Source organism: Brachionichthys hirsutus, chromosome 20 (genome assembly GCF_040956055.1).
Source record: "Brachionichthys hirsutus isolate HB-005 chromosome 20, CSIRO-AGI_Bhir_v1, whole genome shotgun sequence".
NCBI classification, from domain to species: Eukaryota; Metazoa; Chordata; class Actinopteri; order Lophiiformes; family Brachionichthyidae; genus Brachionichthys; species Brachionichthys hirsutus.
Genome location: NC_090916.1, coordinates 3894342 through 3912011, shown reverse-complemented (window position 1 = coordinate 3912011; position 17670 = coordinate 3894342). Strand labels below are relative to the sequence as shown.

The window sequence follows — 17670 nt, the reverse complement described above, 5'->3', positions numbered from 1 at the left end:
ATTCTATTTTGTATTTCCTCTGTAGGCACAGGAGACATCTTCTCAACCAAAGACAAACTAAAAAGGCTCGAAGAAACCAACTCCACCCCCACGTTTCTGTTCTGTGACCGGATCAATCCCACCCTCAAAGTACAAATCCACCCCCACATCAGACGTTTGCTTTTAGGTGTCAGTATAGACTTTTGCTTTTCGTCTTAAGTTATCCTGGGAATATTTACCCAGCACACACACACACACTCTTTCATCGGCACGCCGCTTCACACGTACAAAGTTACACACATTCATAGCTGGCAGCTTCCCAGTGCGACCACAGTCTTTTAGTGTTGGTCCACTGGGCAGCTCCACCAAAGCAATTTGAACATTAAGAAATTTGCTCAAGGACATTTCTATGGTATTAGCTTAAGGAGAGGAGGTCGCATTCACTTCCCTGATCCACATTTTCTTTGGCCAGTCAGGAATACAAAATCTCAACCTTCCCATCAGAACACTTATCTAAACATAATGTCTGCACATATTGGAACGAGACTCTTTGTGGAATGGAAAATGTAAAAAAATAAAATAAGTCTTCCAGCATTAAGTGAGAAAAGTCTGAAAGTCTTTGGCAACAAATCAAAAACAAATCAAACAGTCTATTTATTCAATGATGCAATTTTTGCTCCCTACCCATGTTCTTTTTAATTTTAGCTGGTTGCCTCGGTTTTGTTTTGCTGTCATTGAAATATGTGAGGAAACAGTGACGGACAAAGTAATCATAGCGATTGGTAAATTTGAGATCTATTAAGGAAAACAAGACAATGGAAGCAACCGCTGCAGACAAGGAAAGGATTGAGAATACTATTTACACCAAGAACTGCAAGTACAGGTTATATATCGCTTTCAAAAAACTTGACCTAACATATTTCCTGCAGCTGCTCCAGTTTCTCTCTCAAATGTGATTATATCTGGAAATTCCCAATATGATCATTTGGCTTTAGACTCCTGAAAAGCAATCGTCCAAAAAAAGTAAACAAATATCCAAGCAAACTGAATCTGTACAAGACCGGGAGGTGTAAGTCCGTCCGATGTTTGATGAGCATCTTTGTTCCCAGTTTTTAGGAAAACTTATTTTAAATTCTTCCAGGGAGAGTCGGGAATATCTGTACTCGATTTCACCAAATGTAATGACAACCATTAAAATGATTACTGAAAAATTCCAGAAGGAACCGGAGTGACGGAGCAGCTAACAGACTGACGTCCCCATTCCCAGAGCCATGACACTAACAGATGAACCTCGCAGCGGCCTGTCTGTAATACCAAGCCAGACGTAGGCCCTTTGTTCAGCATGACACTTGTCTTTCAACCTAATTGCTATTACATAACTCCAAAAGCAAGTAGCAGACAGCATGGAAGGTCGTTCTAACTGTGACTCACTGTTCCAGGCAAACGGCTCATTAGATCCCTCCCTCCATGCCGCTTAGCTGAGACCAGTCTGAACTGGGACATGGCTGCTCAAGCATCAAACGATATTTTTAATCAAGTGGTCAAACGCTATTGCACAAACATTCTAAAGTAGCTTAGGTCAACAGCGTCCCAGAAGCCTGTTCTGTTGGCTGGAATGCTCCCGCACGCAGCAAAAACAGGCCCCTCTTTGTGCTCACACCTCACTGCGCCGCTCCGGGATCCTGTTTTTCCCAACCTAGTTCCCTCCGATGTAGAAGTGCAAGTGTGCCGCGTGTGCACGCTGTGCTTTAAGGTGCGCGCTAAGCGTGCATCTGTGTTTGCACCCACGCAGCAACAGTACGGCTCATTGAGCATGTGCTCATTTTCAGGCGGTGCCAAAGTTCACAAGCTTTAAAGACGAACATACTGGAGGCTTAAATAATTACCAAACTTTGAGCTTGCGTAAATGCAGCCATCGCCAGTGCAGGTTGTTCATTTGAAGGGTAGCAGAGAGATGCCTGTTGGACCAAACTGTGCTTTCTGTAGCCAACGGGCCTGGGTTTTAATTCACATTCAATCAATGCAGGATTTTCTCTGGAATTTTAATGCCTGGGTCTGATGGAAATTCCAGATTTCTTGAACATTTTGAGTTTCCTCTACATTCGGCAACAACAAGAGAAAACCTTGAACTGGAATCTGTTGTTGTTTTGCATTTTTGGACTTTCCCACATTCACCCAGTCGATCCACTTATCTAACCACTAATCTGCAATTAGCCGCATTAATTTAACACCCCTGTTTACGGCACACTATACGTGCTGACTGTCAGGCCCTTTTTGCTCATTGTTACAAACGAAACAAGCAAATTCATTATCCTGGAAAGAATCTGGGGAACAGTGAGCCAAGCAAAGCGAGTTATTTCCCCCTGTCTTAGCCTTCCTGACATTGAAACACTGACATACAAATGGCTTGTTTTTAACGGCAATTAATGGCCACTGTACTTTAGCCAAGGCTGACTTGTCATCCTTGTTTCACCCTGAACAGCCTCAGAGAAGCCGATCATTTACCTGGTGTTTGTTTGTTTGTTTGTTTGTTTAAACCACTGACTGGTCACTGTTTGTCTTTATGTCATCAATGTCGCCCACATTCAAAAGCAGAGCTACGTTAGCAGCCGGAACATTTTTTTAAATCACCGCTGCTGTATTGATGAGGCCCAGATGTTCTCATCTTTGATAGGATCAGGAGAGGTGGATGAGAAGCATCCACCTCCAGGGCAGTGTCACCATGACGATGCCGATGTTGAGCCTCTAACCTGTAGCGCTGCTGTTGCTAAACCAAAAACTACTGTACAGATTTTGCTGAAACTTTACTGGAGGTGTTTGACATTGAAAAATAAAGGTCTGTTGGGCATTGGCAGATGACTGCAATCTAGATCTGCTTGAATCAAATACTGGATTTGGATTTGAAAACGTGCTTTTTCATTTTGGGATGGAAAAGAGACTTAATATATCTGCGTGATCTAAACAACTGAACGCTCAGCTGAACAAATGCCATCTGGAAATAATGATCGTATGTCAGATAATTAATGTCTTTAATTATACCTTGCGATAAAAACAAGCAGAAATTAAATTAGTAAGGCCCCCCCCCCCTACCAGACAGTCATGTATGTGGAAATTCAATACAGAGACTGAAACTGTTGTTATGTTATTTGAAACCAGCCTCAAGTGATCTTTCTGCAGTTTGGGGAACTTTCATCTTGTACTTGTTAATTGTTGTTGTTTTTTTTGCATATCCAATAACTTCCTGCAGTTGAATGACTCCAGATGAGACATTATTAAAATTGTACATCCTGCCATTATTAGCGTTGCTTCCTTTCTACTTCCAGGTGCACGTTTGACTGACGAGGTTCCATTCCCTTCAGAGGAACTTCGTTAGTCCAGTTCTCTCATTTGCTGACTTTATAAGTCAATCCTTCTATATAGTGCATCATAGCTTATAATAAAGGTTTCTATTTGTTCATGATGCTATATCACACAACACATCTCCAAACATCATTCACCTGTCATTATAACATTTTCTCACCCTGATATGTTGGACTTTTCTCAAAACCGTTTACTGCTCCATTTCCAGTAACCTGAGGAAATGCCTTTTCTGGGCTGTCCCACTAAATGCCACAAGTAGGCGGCCCCTTCTAATACTGCAGGGTAGGTCGCTCTGAAAAACCCCTCCAAAACACTCTGCAGGGCGGTGTGTCCTGAATGTCCCACACCTGCATAAACACACCGAGCCAAAAAGGGCTGCCTTGCCGCCCTGCCAGGCACGCTAAGCCACATGTCCAAAAGGCAAGGGAGTCACATACCAGGGTACAGTTACCGTGAGAAGCAAAGGTAAGGCCGAATCCAGTTCACCGCAAAGGGTTGCAGTCAAAAGGCACGGTGAGAAAGTGCAAACCTACAGTTTATGCATGCTTAGTGAAAAATCAAAGTGCAAACTAAGGTTTCAGATTTGCAAGAACACTGAAAAATAGGCCTGGTAGAAAAAATAAAGATTACCGCATAAGTTTGACTGGAGATATTTGCTACCAGACACATGGACAGATGAAAGGAAACCAGACGGGCGGACAAAATGAAAAGATGCCAAACTGAAATTAGAACTGATAAAGAAAGCATTTTGGAAACTGCAGAGATAGTGAAGTCACTAGAAACAAGGCAATCAGAGAGACAGTTTGGACGTTTTGGAGACAAGGTCAAAGAGGCCAGACTTTGATGGTTTGGACATGTCCAGAGGAGAGACAGGGACTATATCTGTAGAAGGATGCTGAGGATGAAGCTGCCAGGGAACAGGGCTAGAGGACGACCCAGGAGAAGATACATGGACGTAGTGAGGGAGGACATGAGAGTGGCTGGTGTTGGGGAGGACGATGCAAAGGACAGGGTGAAGTGGAGAACGTTACTTTGCTGTGGCGACCCCTCAGGGGACAAGCTGAAACTACAGTAGTAGGGACAATGAAGTCAAATGATCTTACAAATGCTAAGAGGGAAAATGAGTCAGGACCAGAGAGAGACAAACGGGCCCCTGAAACAGGCTGCACATTGAAACCTGTCAGACGTGCCCTGTAAATGTTTTCCTCGGGGGGGACAAGGCTTCGTATTCACGCAGCATCGCGTGACCCTTTGTAGTTATGTAACTGTCGCAGCCTTCAATCATTGTGTTGAAAGTGAGACGTCTTACGTCTCCGTTCTACAGCACAGGAGGTTCTGCTTTAGCTCCGTTTACCACTGGGGCCTCCACATTTGATACTGGAGTATAGCGTGAACTGTAAATGTGTCCCTCAGAAATGCTTCAAGCTTTCAGAAGCTGTTTGATCACTTAAAAAATATGAGGAGTGAGCAACGAATGTCTGGTCAGGACATCTGGGTTTTATACCTGAAGTTTGGCCGAAAAGATGTCAGCGATTTGGGAAACAGGAACAGACGTTGACGCAAAAACTCAATGATGAAAAAAAAAATCCTAAAATGCATTCTACAAGTAAGTGATCATTGTCTAGTCATGTCTGAAAAATGCAGTGCGTGGATTCTTCTTGTTAACTAAGACTGCTGTGACGTTTGTGCATTTCATCGTGTCTTCTTGCGTCGCCGCCTCCTCCTCATCTGATGCTGGCGTACTTGATAAACTGAGCGGGACGGGATACAGCTGGAAAGATGGAAGCAAACTCCGTGGATGTGCAGCAGACATATTTGGGATAACGCATGAATGATAGCACTTTTAGCTGGATTAAGAGTTGTGGATCTGACAATAGTAATCCCTAAACAGACATTACCACATGGGGCTGTGTTGATCAGGATTTCTGCTGTTGCCACGTTTCATTTTAAAGCCTCTACTGAGTTGTTTTACACAAGAGTTCCATATTAAAACATGTTACGATGGCTGAACCTTTGTTCTGTATTATGTCGGGCTTACGTTAACTTTTGAAACATGAGAAATCTGTAACTTGATTGAAAGTGATGTCAAGCATGTTTTTGGCCGCTGTGCCAGAAAGTGAGGAAGTACATTTATAAACACGAATATAATCTAACTTGAGCAAAACGTAAACACATCACCTCATCTGTGTGCATTTCTGCTTCATGCTGCATTCATGACACCCTGGAAACTGGGAAAATACAAGCGCAGACAGAATTATTATTATTATGCATGGCCATGGTTTGATATTTTCCTGGAAGCTTGCATGGAAAGGAAAGGGAAACAACTACAGTCGATTGTCTCAAAAGTACATTTGTAATGTATCCTTGCCTTTGCCATCTATAGTCTTGCAATGCTATGCTAATATCGCCTTGCTGTAGATATCTACTTTAAAGAAAGAAATAATTAGAGTGACTTAATAATGCCTAACTGGATGAATCTCAACTAATTTTCTACAACAAGCCTTTAAACCCGATGGAAAACATTTCTTCCTGCCTCTGCTGATTTAGATGAAATGTGTGAAACTTGACTTGTCCGTCAGTTTGACCTCTGCCTGCGTCATCGCTTCCTCATCACTTCGCTGAGGAATCCGCCTTCCTCTGCTCCAGCTCGGGAACATTCCATGTTGTCGTGAAGGTGATGGCTTCACAGTCATTTCCGCTGTCAGTTTGAGTGGGCAGGTATGCTGCAGAAATAATGAATGCTTTGTCTGACGATGTTGAGATATCACGCTGTTGTCAAATATTTGCTGCGCTCACACACACTACACGTGAATTTATTCTATCTATTTTTCCAGCGCCTGTCTTGTGCTAAACTTCCTCGTCCTTTTCTTTCTTCGCTGAGACCGTTGAATGAATGAAAACGCGTCCCTCCATTTCCCTTGGTTGCCGTTCCCGTTTGTGTCCACAGAAAGCATGAAACTTTTAGAACTGCTTTTACCACAGCAGTGAGAAAACACTGATCAAACGACAGGCTAGTTCAGACAGACACACGGGTGATCGGAGAAGAAGGGTCAGACAGAAGGACGAGGACAGGCAGACATGGGCGAGGGTGTCGGCTGCAGGCTGACCTTGCAGCTCGCACACAGATGGGGAGAGGCCTTTCGTTCCAGACACAGACAGACAGGGAGGGGTCCTGTTAGCTACTCTGCAGAAACTGCATATCTGGAAACAATTAGAGCAGATGGGAGTCCAATCCGGGCTGTTCCTATATCACAAGCACAATTTCACCAAGCACGCACAAGGAGTGACTTCCCATCGGTGTTAGTTCACCTAAACCATCAGTCACAAAAGCACAACTCCTTATTCCATCAGCATCTTCTGAATCAGCAGCGAGCACCTTCGTGTTTACATCGACGGTCTGGGAACAGGGAAAGCCCTTGAGTGGTAATATTTTCACAGCCGCGTATGACGGAGCCGTCCTCCTTGTACTAATCGCTCTCCTTCTGATCATTCGGATCAGTCGTCTGAAAGCAGCCTTCCCTTCTGCAGCGTTCAGCAACATCATCTTCTGATCTGCTGCTGACTCTAAATGTTCTTTAGTTTGCAGAGACATCCCACAGACGATGGTTTTACAAGGGGTGGGGGGGGGGGGGGGGGGGGTCCGGCCGGGGCTTTGAAGGGATCTCAATGCACACTTCTCTTTCATTCGGATCAAAGTTTTTTTTCCTTCTTCTTCTTCTTTGCGCTCATGTTAGTGCCAGTACATGTGGCCAAACCTGTGGGCTAGTTTTATGTTTAAACCATACAGAAGAAGCTTTTGAAGGCATGAATTTACGCCATCAATCATGCAGCAGTTAAAATCATTAAGCGCTACCACTGTTTTCATTACGCAGCGAACAGGCATGCCCAAGCACTCATGACTTCTTTTTTTTTTTTTATCAATCATACTATTGTGACAATGTGAAATGAAGGAGAAAGTAAGCATTTTGCATGTTCTCCCCGTGTCTGCGTGGGTTCTCTCCGGGTTCTCCGGCTTCTTCCCGCCACCAAAAACATGCAAAGTAGGCGAATTAGTTGCAATAAATTTTCCAGAGGTGTGAGTGTGTGTGTGTGAATGATTTTCTGTCTATGTGTGACCCTGAGATGAACTGGCGACGTGTCCAGGGTGTAACCCCGCCTCTCTCCTGTTGACTGCTGAGATAGGCTCCAGCACGACCTGCGACTCGGTAACGGGCAAAGTGGTCGAGAAGATGAATGAATGGATGAATAGTATCCTTAAACGGGCAGCACGGTGGCGCAGTGGTTAGCGCTGTAGCCTCACAGCAGGAAGGTACTGGATTTGCATTATATCTGTGCAGAGTTTGGATGTTCTCCCCGTGTCCGCGAGGGTTTTTCCCGGGTTCTCCGGTTTCCTCCCACCTCCAAAAAACATGCAATTTAGATGAATTAGTTACACGAAATTGTATGAGTGAAAATGGTTGTTTGTTTGTTATGTGCTGCTAACTGCTAACAAGCTTGCCATATCAGGTTAAGTTGTGACACACGTGAACATTTGAAAGCCAGTGATTGAAGAAAATCTAATCTATAGTGAATGTTTTTGTAGCATTTCCTGAACTGAACAGAGCCTCATAAAGAAACATGAAAATCTCATTTGACTGAGACGTCTTAATAACGGCCTGCGTCAAGATGTGGGTACGAGGAGTTACACCAGCAGCTGGCATGCTCCATCGAGGTCCAGCTCATTTAGATTTCGTGTTACTGGCAAGCGATGGCTCATTAAAAAAAGGAACAGTCGACAGGTTCTGGGGTGGGAACTCGCTTCCTGACAGTAAATAAACAAAATGTCCAAATGAAACTGTACGTGAGCACAGCTCTCCAAGTCACAGCTGGTAAATAAGCATCCAATATAACAGACATAAAACACACACACTTTAAAGAGCAGTTTGACATCTCAGGCAACCTCAGAATGAGAGAGAGAGAGAGAGAGAGAGAGAAAAAGCACATGAATTTAAATGAAAGCCTTTAAAATGTCTAATGACAGATAAACAGTGAGAGTTTATTTGATGTGGAGGAATGCGAAGGTGAAGTTTTGACCTGGATCGCTGCACATCACAGATTGCAACACCTGTCAAGGAAGCAGAAACCCACAAAGCAAAATGTCCCTTTTTCTTCCTCTGCTTCAAGTAACATTTGCCTTGGCAGCGAATGAGACGAAGCAGCAGCGTGTGATTGAAGCTGATGTTTTTTTTACTCAAGGCTTTTACAGGAAGCTAATTAGCCGAGTCGTGTGCCAGGCTAATAGGGGAAAGCTGACATTCCTGCAGGATATGTATTTACATTCGAGCCACAAGACTTCAACGCAAACAGTTCAAAACATGGATTTTGTAATCAAAGATTTAAAAAAAAACAAAAAAAGATGGCCTGTATTCTGGCTCAGTGAACTACTAAATCTTTGCGATGATGACACTGAATGATAAAGTCCACATTGATGTTGCAGCACCTCAGCTATATTTAGATGCCATCATCACCTGCAAAGGTCAGACCAGCATAAGGGTCATAGCTGCTATATGACCTTTAGATTTCACTGCCATCGGCTTTCACGATGACGTGGAGGCGGATTTGAGCCAGGCATGCTCCAAGACCTGGTTCCGTCTGACCGTTTTGACTCGCTGCGACTTCCGCTCTGCGAGAACTAAATGTGACATAATGTCTAAGATTAGAACCCCCCCAGCCTCCTGCTGAAAGGGCACTAACCTACACGGAGCTTTGTTTAAGTAAAGACCACCTAACGTCCCTATCCACGTGTGTGGCAGTGAATCTGCAGCGGAGATGAGTGGCTGCTGTTTGTTGAAAGAGGTACAGCTTAAATCCTCATCAGTGTCTGCAGTCTAAACACTTTCCAGGACACAGCTTTTCAAAAGCCACCCTCCACACTCTCCCTGTTTTTGCCACCCATCAACCTCGCTTGTTCTATCTACTGATTTCCACCTGTGAGCTTCAGCCATTCATAAAAAGTTTTTTTTTCTTCTTTTCCATGGCACATGAAAGAAAAATCTTCTCCCTCGTTAACACGGACTGGCAAATGCATTCTCTTACAGGAATCTAGCGAAATGATTTATATGAAAATGTGACAAAAAAAAGTGTGATCTCTCTTCCAACTATGCTTGTCTGGCATCAAGCTGTTAATATATTATACCTCGGCCCATTACCTCCAAGTAATCATAAGCCCAGCTATTTGTGCAGACTGTGCCTGAAAAAAGATTGGGTCTCATGCATGTTTCCAGTCTGAACATTTTCTACCACTCTAGGCTTTAAATAGACGCAGTTTCCATCTTGACAGTTCATCTGCCCACAAACCCCATTGTTAAATCTCAACCAATCATCCTGGACTCCAAATCCATTATTAGTTTCCACTGCTTGTCTCTTCATCGGCAGACTTCAAAAAGTTTCCATCGGGCTCCAAGTCTTTCATTTGTCAGTAATTGACCAGTCCCCCTTTTTCATTGTCAATAGATCACTATTCCATCCTCTAAAACATTTCTTCATGATTTCTTTTTGCAGGCAGGCTTCAAATTGTAAAATAACGCAGCCGGTTTCTTGACCAGCCCGTCTTTATTAGCCTGCTCTGCTCACAAATATTGCAGATGGCTGGAATGTTATGCACTATTTCTTTTTTACTGTTCTGGCAGAGTTGCATCCCTTGTTCTGCATTCCTCTTGTACAATGCCTGCAATTTTAATATTTAAAAAAAAACATGTGCTTACTTTTCCACTTCACTTAAAAGTTGGAAAAACACCCAAAATTGACAGTGAATTAATGCATTAATTCTCGCCTGTTTGCAGCCATGTTGTTTTTGTTTTTTTTTGTTTTTTTCTACTCTCTGCTGGGAACCCGAGAGTTGAAAGAGGCAGAAATATACGGGCAGGAAAATCATTTTGAGATCTCGGTTTCATGTTCAGTTTGCACAGTGGTATATGATGGTCGGTTTGAAGGCCAGCGCCAGAGAACATTCCTCAAATAGCCTGCCAGCTACCACTAATGGAATTTAGTTAAAAGGACAGCTGAGTGAAGAAACAGCTAAAGCTCAAATGTAGCAGATGAAAAACACTCTACAGTTACGTGTAATATAACAAATATGCCACCAAATAGTTTACAAAAGCGTGTCAATTATCCTCACACACAAATGTGTTCATGTTGGATGTTACTAGCTATTATTATTATTTAGATGTTTATTTGCCTCCAAAGGTCCTGGGAATGTATGACTGCATGTCAGCTGAATAACAAGCAGTGTGGGGAACCATGGAAACAGCTACAAAATGTCCCGCAGGAAACAAAGGCGTCCTCTGTGACATCATCTAACTCTGGACTGCTCTTATACGCACAAGGTGTTGAGGAAAATTGGGAATACTATGCACGCTTTGCACCTAAGGGAAAGACTAAACGGGAACGGTGTCGTCACTGGAGCCCCATGTGGACACATTAAAATCAAACTGACCTCCCGACCGATCCTAATGGTGGAAGCTTCACAACTGGCACGGCGATGCAAGCCTTGTGATGTCACACAGTAGTGAACTAATGGAGCTATAAGTAGCAGGTAGCGATGTGCGTGAATCCAGACTCGGAGCAGGCCTTGACCTGGAATCACTCCATGAGTCATAGGGCCTTAAAATGAGTTTGGAGCTAACTTGGGAGCATCGCCCCATCTGGGGATTCTTTTGGTGTGGGTGGAAATATATTATATCAGCATGACATTATCACTGACTGTATCAATGTCATATTTTCCCCACATTGTTTCCACTCGTAATTTGTTAATAAAAGTGTTCTAAATTGATATTACAAATATTGTGGGTGGGAAAAGAATGTCTTTCATGTAGTTCCTACAGAAACACAACGCAAGTGGGATTATTTATCACTGTGACCTTGTAATATTTAAGATTTTTGTTACAAAATATATCAGATTTCCTGGCATCTTTTATTTTATTTTTTTTCAGTACTGCAAAAGTACTTCTTTTTTTTTTTTTTTTACTATCACTGCTTTCAGCAGTTTTCAGTCACAGCAGCTAAACATCTTAAAACCCACCAGGACACGCCCTGTCCAGCACCAAAGGACACACAGAGGACGTGACAAGATGATCACAGCGCAGCATTTAACTAAAAGAAATAGATGTTTCCTCACTCGCTGATTTGATCCAAAGCAGCGCGAAGAAGAGGCCAATATTAGACACGAAGGAGCACAAGCTCAACTGCAAATCAAAGGTCATTCTGCTGGACGTGTAAATAGCTGCTTGCTACCAACAGGGCCACATTTAAAAAAAGAAGTTGTGAATATGCTTTGCTGATCTTTTAAGGTTTCAGTGGAGCTAAATGTCATTTTAATTAGGGAAGTCAGGGGGTCTTTATTTTGTAGCAGTTTTATCGAGCCGGGTTTTTTTTTATCCCTGACCTCTTGTACATGATAACAAAAACCAGTATTAGCAGACCAACATAAAGGCAGACGTTTTTCAATGCTGTGTATTTTACAGCGCTGTTGCCAACGAGAACAAAGCTCAGCAGACGCCCCGCACATTGTATCACCACCACAGTTCCGTTACTGAATTGAACCCACAGCTACTCGCTTAGGAAAATACCTGGGACTATACTTAGCCTTGATATATCTGGGCCTACCACACACAGAGCCATCTGTTTCCTTTGGCCTCGGAAGTCGGCCTATCCACACGCCCAGGGCTGCAGAACAGTGAGCGCGTAGCCAGCCAGCCCACCGATATCCAGCACAGGAAGCCCTGGTGCTGAAACTGAACCCAGGGAACATTCTGTCTGACAGCAGCGTCACAACAACGTCCAGAGAAATGTGCTCTTTTACAGTCAATGAAACTCATCTGACCTTCTGTTCAACGGGCAACGTGCTCGTCACATGCGAACAATGGAAGCCATTGTCTTTGTTTGCAGATACATCTTCAGGATTCCATTCCTCTGTCGGGCTTGATTTTTATCTTACGGGGGGGGGGGGGTGCATTCAGATGACTGAAATCAACAATGTATTACTCTGCATATGAGATAAAACGGTCCGTTGTCCACTGGTATGAGGGTGGAATGTTGACCCACCAGCTGTTTCCTTTAGATATTATTTTTTGTTGCTCAGATGGACTCAGGACTCACTACTGTACTGAGAGAGAACATATCCTTATTAGGAAAAGAGCAGACGTCCTTATATGGGGACGCTTCCTCTGTAGTAATGGCCCCGTCTGCTGGCGTCCTTCTCACATTCCTTCAGCTCCGGGGTTCTCTGGGAGCTTTTCATTTCCGATTCGCTGGCTGGAGAAAGAGCAGGGCCACCTTTCATAAGAATCTGACCTCGTGTGTGATCCCCCTTTTTTATATAAAAAATAAAGAAAGAAAGAGAGCAAGAGAGAGAGAGAGAGATAGAGAAAGAGTGAGAGAACACACAAACCTCCGTCTAGCCACTTTCCTGCAATCCTCCTCTCTGGGGTTTCATGTAGTAAAATAATCCGAGCTGGGGTGGGTCTGCACCTGCACCATTTTAAGCTCATCACAGACTAAACCTCATTAGGCAGGTGAGAAACCAGAGAGCATGTAGCCTTCGTTCCCGTAATGTCTGCCCTGAATGCTTTTATGGGCTTCATGCACCAAAGCTGGCTCGGGACTTTTAAACTTGATTTGTCCTGACTGAGACCCGGCGGAGTCAAAACCTCCTGACAAATGAGAAATAAACCCCCCAGCTTTTGTTTTGAACAAAATCCTCTTTACAGTAAGCAGGAAATTATGCGTAATGCTCAAACCAACAAAAATCCATTTCAGGAAGTGACATTAACTGAGAAGCCTTTGTCCCCTTAATACCTGTCCCTCATGGGGGGGGGGGGGGGGGGGGGGTCAAGCTGAGGTAGGTCAGGTCTGAGGTAGGTAGATTCTGCCACTTAACATATCTTCTTTTAATTTGCTATATATTATTGTACATTTTATTTTTATGAAAATATAATTGAATAAAAAATTTAAAAAATGAATCAAAGTTTAGGAAGTGTAATAATAAAGGTTTCCAGTAGAGGACTGAATTATTAAACAGTTCTCAGAGTTCTTTGGCATGCCCCATTTTTACTCTATATTGTGATTTACTTTTTAAACTAATATTTAAAACATAAGTTCTTTGAGATACAGCGCGTTGTTAAAAATTGCGGGTCACGGGTGGGTCACGGGTGTTGCTGGAGCCGATCACAGCTGACTTATGGATGCGAGGCGTGGTACACCCCGAAAGCGTCGCCAGCTCATCGCGTGGCCGCACAGACAACCGCTCACGCACACACCCAAGTTGCACGTTTTTGGAGGTGGGAGGAAGCCGGAGAAAACCCACGCAAACACAGGGAGGACATACAAAATCCTCACAGATAGGATTCGAACCTTCTTACTGTGAGGCGCTAACCACTACGCCACCGTGCCGCTGATTCTGGCGTACATATTCTCCAAGGGAATGACATCACACAATAAATATGACTAGAGGAAGAATTGTGATCAAGCAGCTTTATTCATGAGGAGATCATAATGCGCTCATGATGGGGATTCTTTTGGGGTGGCGCGCTCAGATTCAGTTTAGTCACTGATGTCAGTGCAGAAGAATGCCTCTGCAGCGTCCCAGATGCTGCCACACTAGTGCAGAAGCTGCTGCAGTAGCCAAGTATTTGTGCAGGAGGTCCTTTGTTGATGCCCAGATAATGAATGAAATGGATTTCCTTCCCCAAACAGCTCGCGCTAATTTACTTAAGTGCTGCCTGTGTGTGCGTCTTTGAAGCAAAAGCCAAGGAATGCTGTTTAAAGTCTTCCCACCGGGGACACATCAAGTAGCGTCTAATCGTTGCATGTTGCTGCATCTTTACGAGTTTCCACTTGCTGTTGTTTAACTGTTCTTCTTTCACGCAGAGTTTTTCCCTTTTGAACGTGGCTAATTCTTTCCCCTCTGTTCTTTGAGAATAATATTTATAGGTACCGGCTTGTCTGTTTGTTAAGTCAGCCTTCAGGAATTCCCAGTGTGGGGTCCCAGGCCTCTAACCAGACTTAACCTCCCCTTCCAAATGAAAGTCGCTCTGAGAGCGTCAGTGTTGTTTGGCTGAGCAGCAGAGCCTTGCCTTCAGACAGCAGGAATGTGGGATGTCTGGAGTGGGGGTCAGGAAGCGAGGAAAGAATGCCAAGCATGTCCATGTTTGTCCAGGGCTGGCTCTCCATTCAGCTCCCGGTGACGTGTTTCGAGCGCCAGCGAGTATAAAGGGAGCTCGTCTCTGCAGTCAGAACTCAGATCAGCTCCTCTACCGAAGCTAAACTCTAGCTTTCACCAAGACACAGAGATTTTGACCGGAGCACCGGAGAAACACGACGAGAACAGACAAGAGATCGACTTGATCAGAAGAGGTTTCTCCAGCTCAGACTCAGAGACTAAGGGAAGACTTTCGCCACAAGACTTAAGGAAGAACGAGAATTTCTACAAAGGAAGAGAAGATGTCTGCTGGAATGAAGAAAACGCTTTTGATGTCCTTCCTGTGCATCCTGCTCTCAAAGATGGTGAGTCAAAAACTCAACGGAAATGATTTTCTACCGTTGGCTTTAAGAATTTAAACTTAATCGTCAAAACTTGACTTAAAGTTTAAGGTGCTTTCTGCGTTTACATAGAACTAGATGATATCTAACTAAGCGTTTTAAACTTTGTGTGTTTCCTGCTTAGGCTGCAGCTCAGGAGTGCAGCAACCAGTGTTCATGCCCTGCGACTCCACCTCAGTGCCCCCCAGGAGTGAGCCTGGTGCTGGACGGCTGCGGGTGCTGCAGGGTGTGCGCCAAACAGATGGGAGAACTCTGCACTGAAAAAGATCTCTGTGACCCACACAAAGGTCTTTACTGTGACTTTGGCGCTCCCATCAACAGACGCATTGGAGTGTGCACAGGTGAGCTACTGGAAAAGAAATAAGAAATGCTGAAGCCAGCCTCAATGCAGGAAGGGAATCATCACATTTAACTTGTTGTCCCCCCCCCAACAGCACGAGACGGAGCCACCTGTGTGTTCGGAGGAATGGTGTACAAGAGCGGAGAGACCTTCCAGAGCAGCTGCAAGTACCAGTGCACCTGTTTGGATGGCGCTGTGGGCTGCGTCCCCCTGTGCCCCATGGACATCCGGCTGCCCAGTCCGGACTGCCCCATGCCAAGACGTGTCAAAGTGCCAGGGAAGTGCTGCGAAGAGTGGGAGTGTGACTCTCCCTACAGACACAGCTTCATGGGCTCAGCGTTAGCCGGTAAGTTAGACTCCTTCTCTGGTAGCCTGTAAGCGTTAGACCGCGGTTTCTCGTGGGAGCTTAGCTGATCCATTCCTATTGTGGCTGCAGCCTACAGAGAGGAGGAGACCTACGGCCCCGATCTCTCCACGATGAGGGAGAACTGCTTGGTTCAGACTACTGAATGGAGCGCGTGCTCAAAGACCTGTGGCCTCGGGATCTCCACCCGGGTCACCAATGATAATCGCGATTGCCGCTTGGAGAAGCAGACGCGGCTGTGTATGGTCCGTCCATGCGAGTCACAGCTGGAGCAGAGCATTCGGGTGAGTCTTTAATTCAACCAGGACTTTCAGGACTCGGCAGGTACATCAGAAAGCATTTCCTTAACAACATTGCTTTCTCTTCCTTTCCACAGAAAGGAAAAAAGTGCATCCGCACTCCCAGACTCTCTAAGCCCATGAAGTTTGAGATTTCTGGCTGCACCACCACCAAGTCCTACAGGCCAAAGTTCTGCGGCGTCTGCCTCGACGGCCGCTGCTGCACCCCCCACAGAACCGCCACTCTGCCCATGGAGTTCAAGTGCCCCGATGGGCAGGTGATGAAGAAGCACATGATGTTCATTAAGTCCTGCGCCTGCCACCACAACTGCCCCGGAGAGAACGACATCTTCGAGTCCATGTATTACAAGAAGATGATGGGAGACATGGCGTGAGCCGCTGAAGGAGGAGAGCAGCGAACGACTTGAAAACAAACAGAACTCCATCTCATTTTGCAGCTCAGTATATATGTTTATGTTTGATTTTTTTGTTGACTTCTTGTTGTAAGACAAGTCCAGACACTTGTCTAAGTGCCTGTGTGTTTTGTACGGCTGGTGTTCGTCAGCCACATAGACTCAGACAGAGGGTTGCACTGCAGCTCCAACTGATTTCTGCACTATAACTTTTTATTTTTGACAAACCTTCTGCCAGGTTTCTGCTCATTGCTGTTGAAATACCTTCCGCAGACCCGTCCAATTTAATGCACGCATTTCTATACTCTATCTAAACCATGACCTTCTCTCTAATGAGGTGTCTAATTACCCCCCACCCTCCAATCCCAGACCAGACCTGCAAACGAAGCAGCTGTAGATGGAGCATCCAGACCACAGCAGGCCAGTGTTCCCCTGTCCAAACAGGTCTGAATGTGTCCTTGTGCGTGAGTGTGTGTTTGTGCGTGTTCGTGTCTGTTAGTGCGGACCCTGAATGTTGGCCTTGTCTCTGTGTCTACGCCGTAAACTCTGCTCATTAGAGGAAAGGTCAGAGTTTCCGCCCAGCATGTGGATGAGAAAGCGAGCGGTGGGCAGTGTTGAGGGTTCGATGTGGAACAGAATGGGCTTTGCCACGGCACTGAAAAAAAAGAGATGAGTTTTACTGATTCAGGTCAGAAGGACGAAACCAAGTATCTATAGCAACACAATGTCTATTTTGTACAAAAATAGAAGCAAAGACTGGAAGAATTGTAACTTCATTCCTTTTTATTGTTGATGTGTAAATCGTGTATATATCTGTACAGCATAAGTTAATTTAAAAGCCAAATTTGTCCTGTGCTTTGAATTGTATCAATGGTGTATTGTTTTTTGTCAACAGTATTTTTTACTATTTTATTGAGAAGTGTGACAAAAATGTTACATGTTTCACTTTGTAGCTGGAAAATAAAATGTTATATTTTTTATACAAACCAGTTCTCTGTGTTTTCTGAGTTCAAGGTGATTTCAAACCAGTTATTACACGAGGAATTAGACATGGGCTCTGCACAACCAGATCTTCATCTGATGTTCTCAGACCGGGCAGATATTGATTATCAATTAACACAAATAGCTCACTCTCAGAGCCAATAAAGTCAGCTCATTTAATCTGTTTCTGTGATCCCTTATAGCTGCCTTGCAGCAGAGTTGTAGCTATTGGTACTTGTATTCCCTTAATAGTAGCAGCATTATGAACCCTTCAGTTTTCACTCATTATAATCAACTCGGAGCATTGGCTTGTTCCTCCACTTCCCATTTAGCTTATGTAACTTTATTTACTGTAATGGCGTCTTCCGCATAGAAGAT

General features: G+C 44.3%; 1 protein-coding gene across 1 annotated transcript; it reads left to right on the top strand.

The window, feature by feature from the left end:
* Nucleotides 1–14696: 14696 nt before the first annotated feature.
* LOC137909099 (CCN family member 2-like) lies at nt 14697–17297 on the top strand. The gene is made up of 5 exons (XM_068753521.1): nt 14697–14880; nt 15041–15257; nt 15351–15602; nt 15693–15904; nt 15997–17297. The coding sequence occupies exons 1-5, from the start codon at nt 14818–14820 to the stop codon at nt 16291–16293; spliced, it is 1041 nt and encodes a 346-aa protein (XP_068609622.1). The 5' UTR covers nt 14697–14817; the 3' UTR covers nt 16294–17297.
* The last annotated feature ends 373 nt before the right edge of the window (nt 17298–17670 follow it).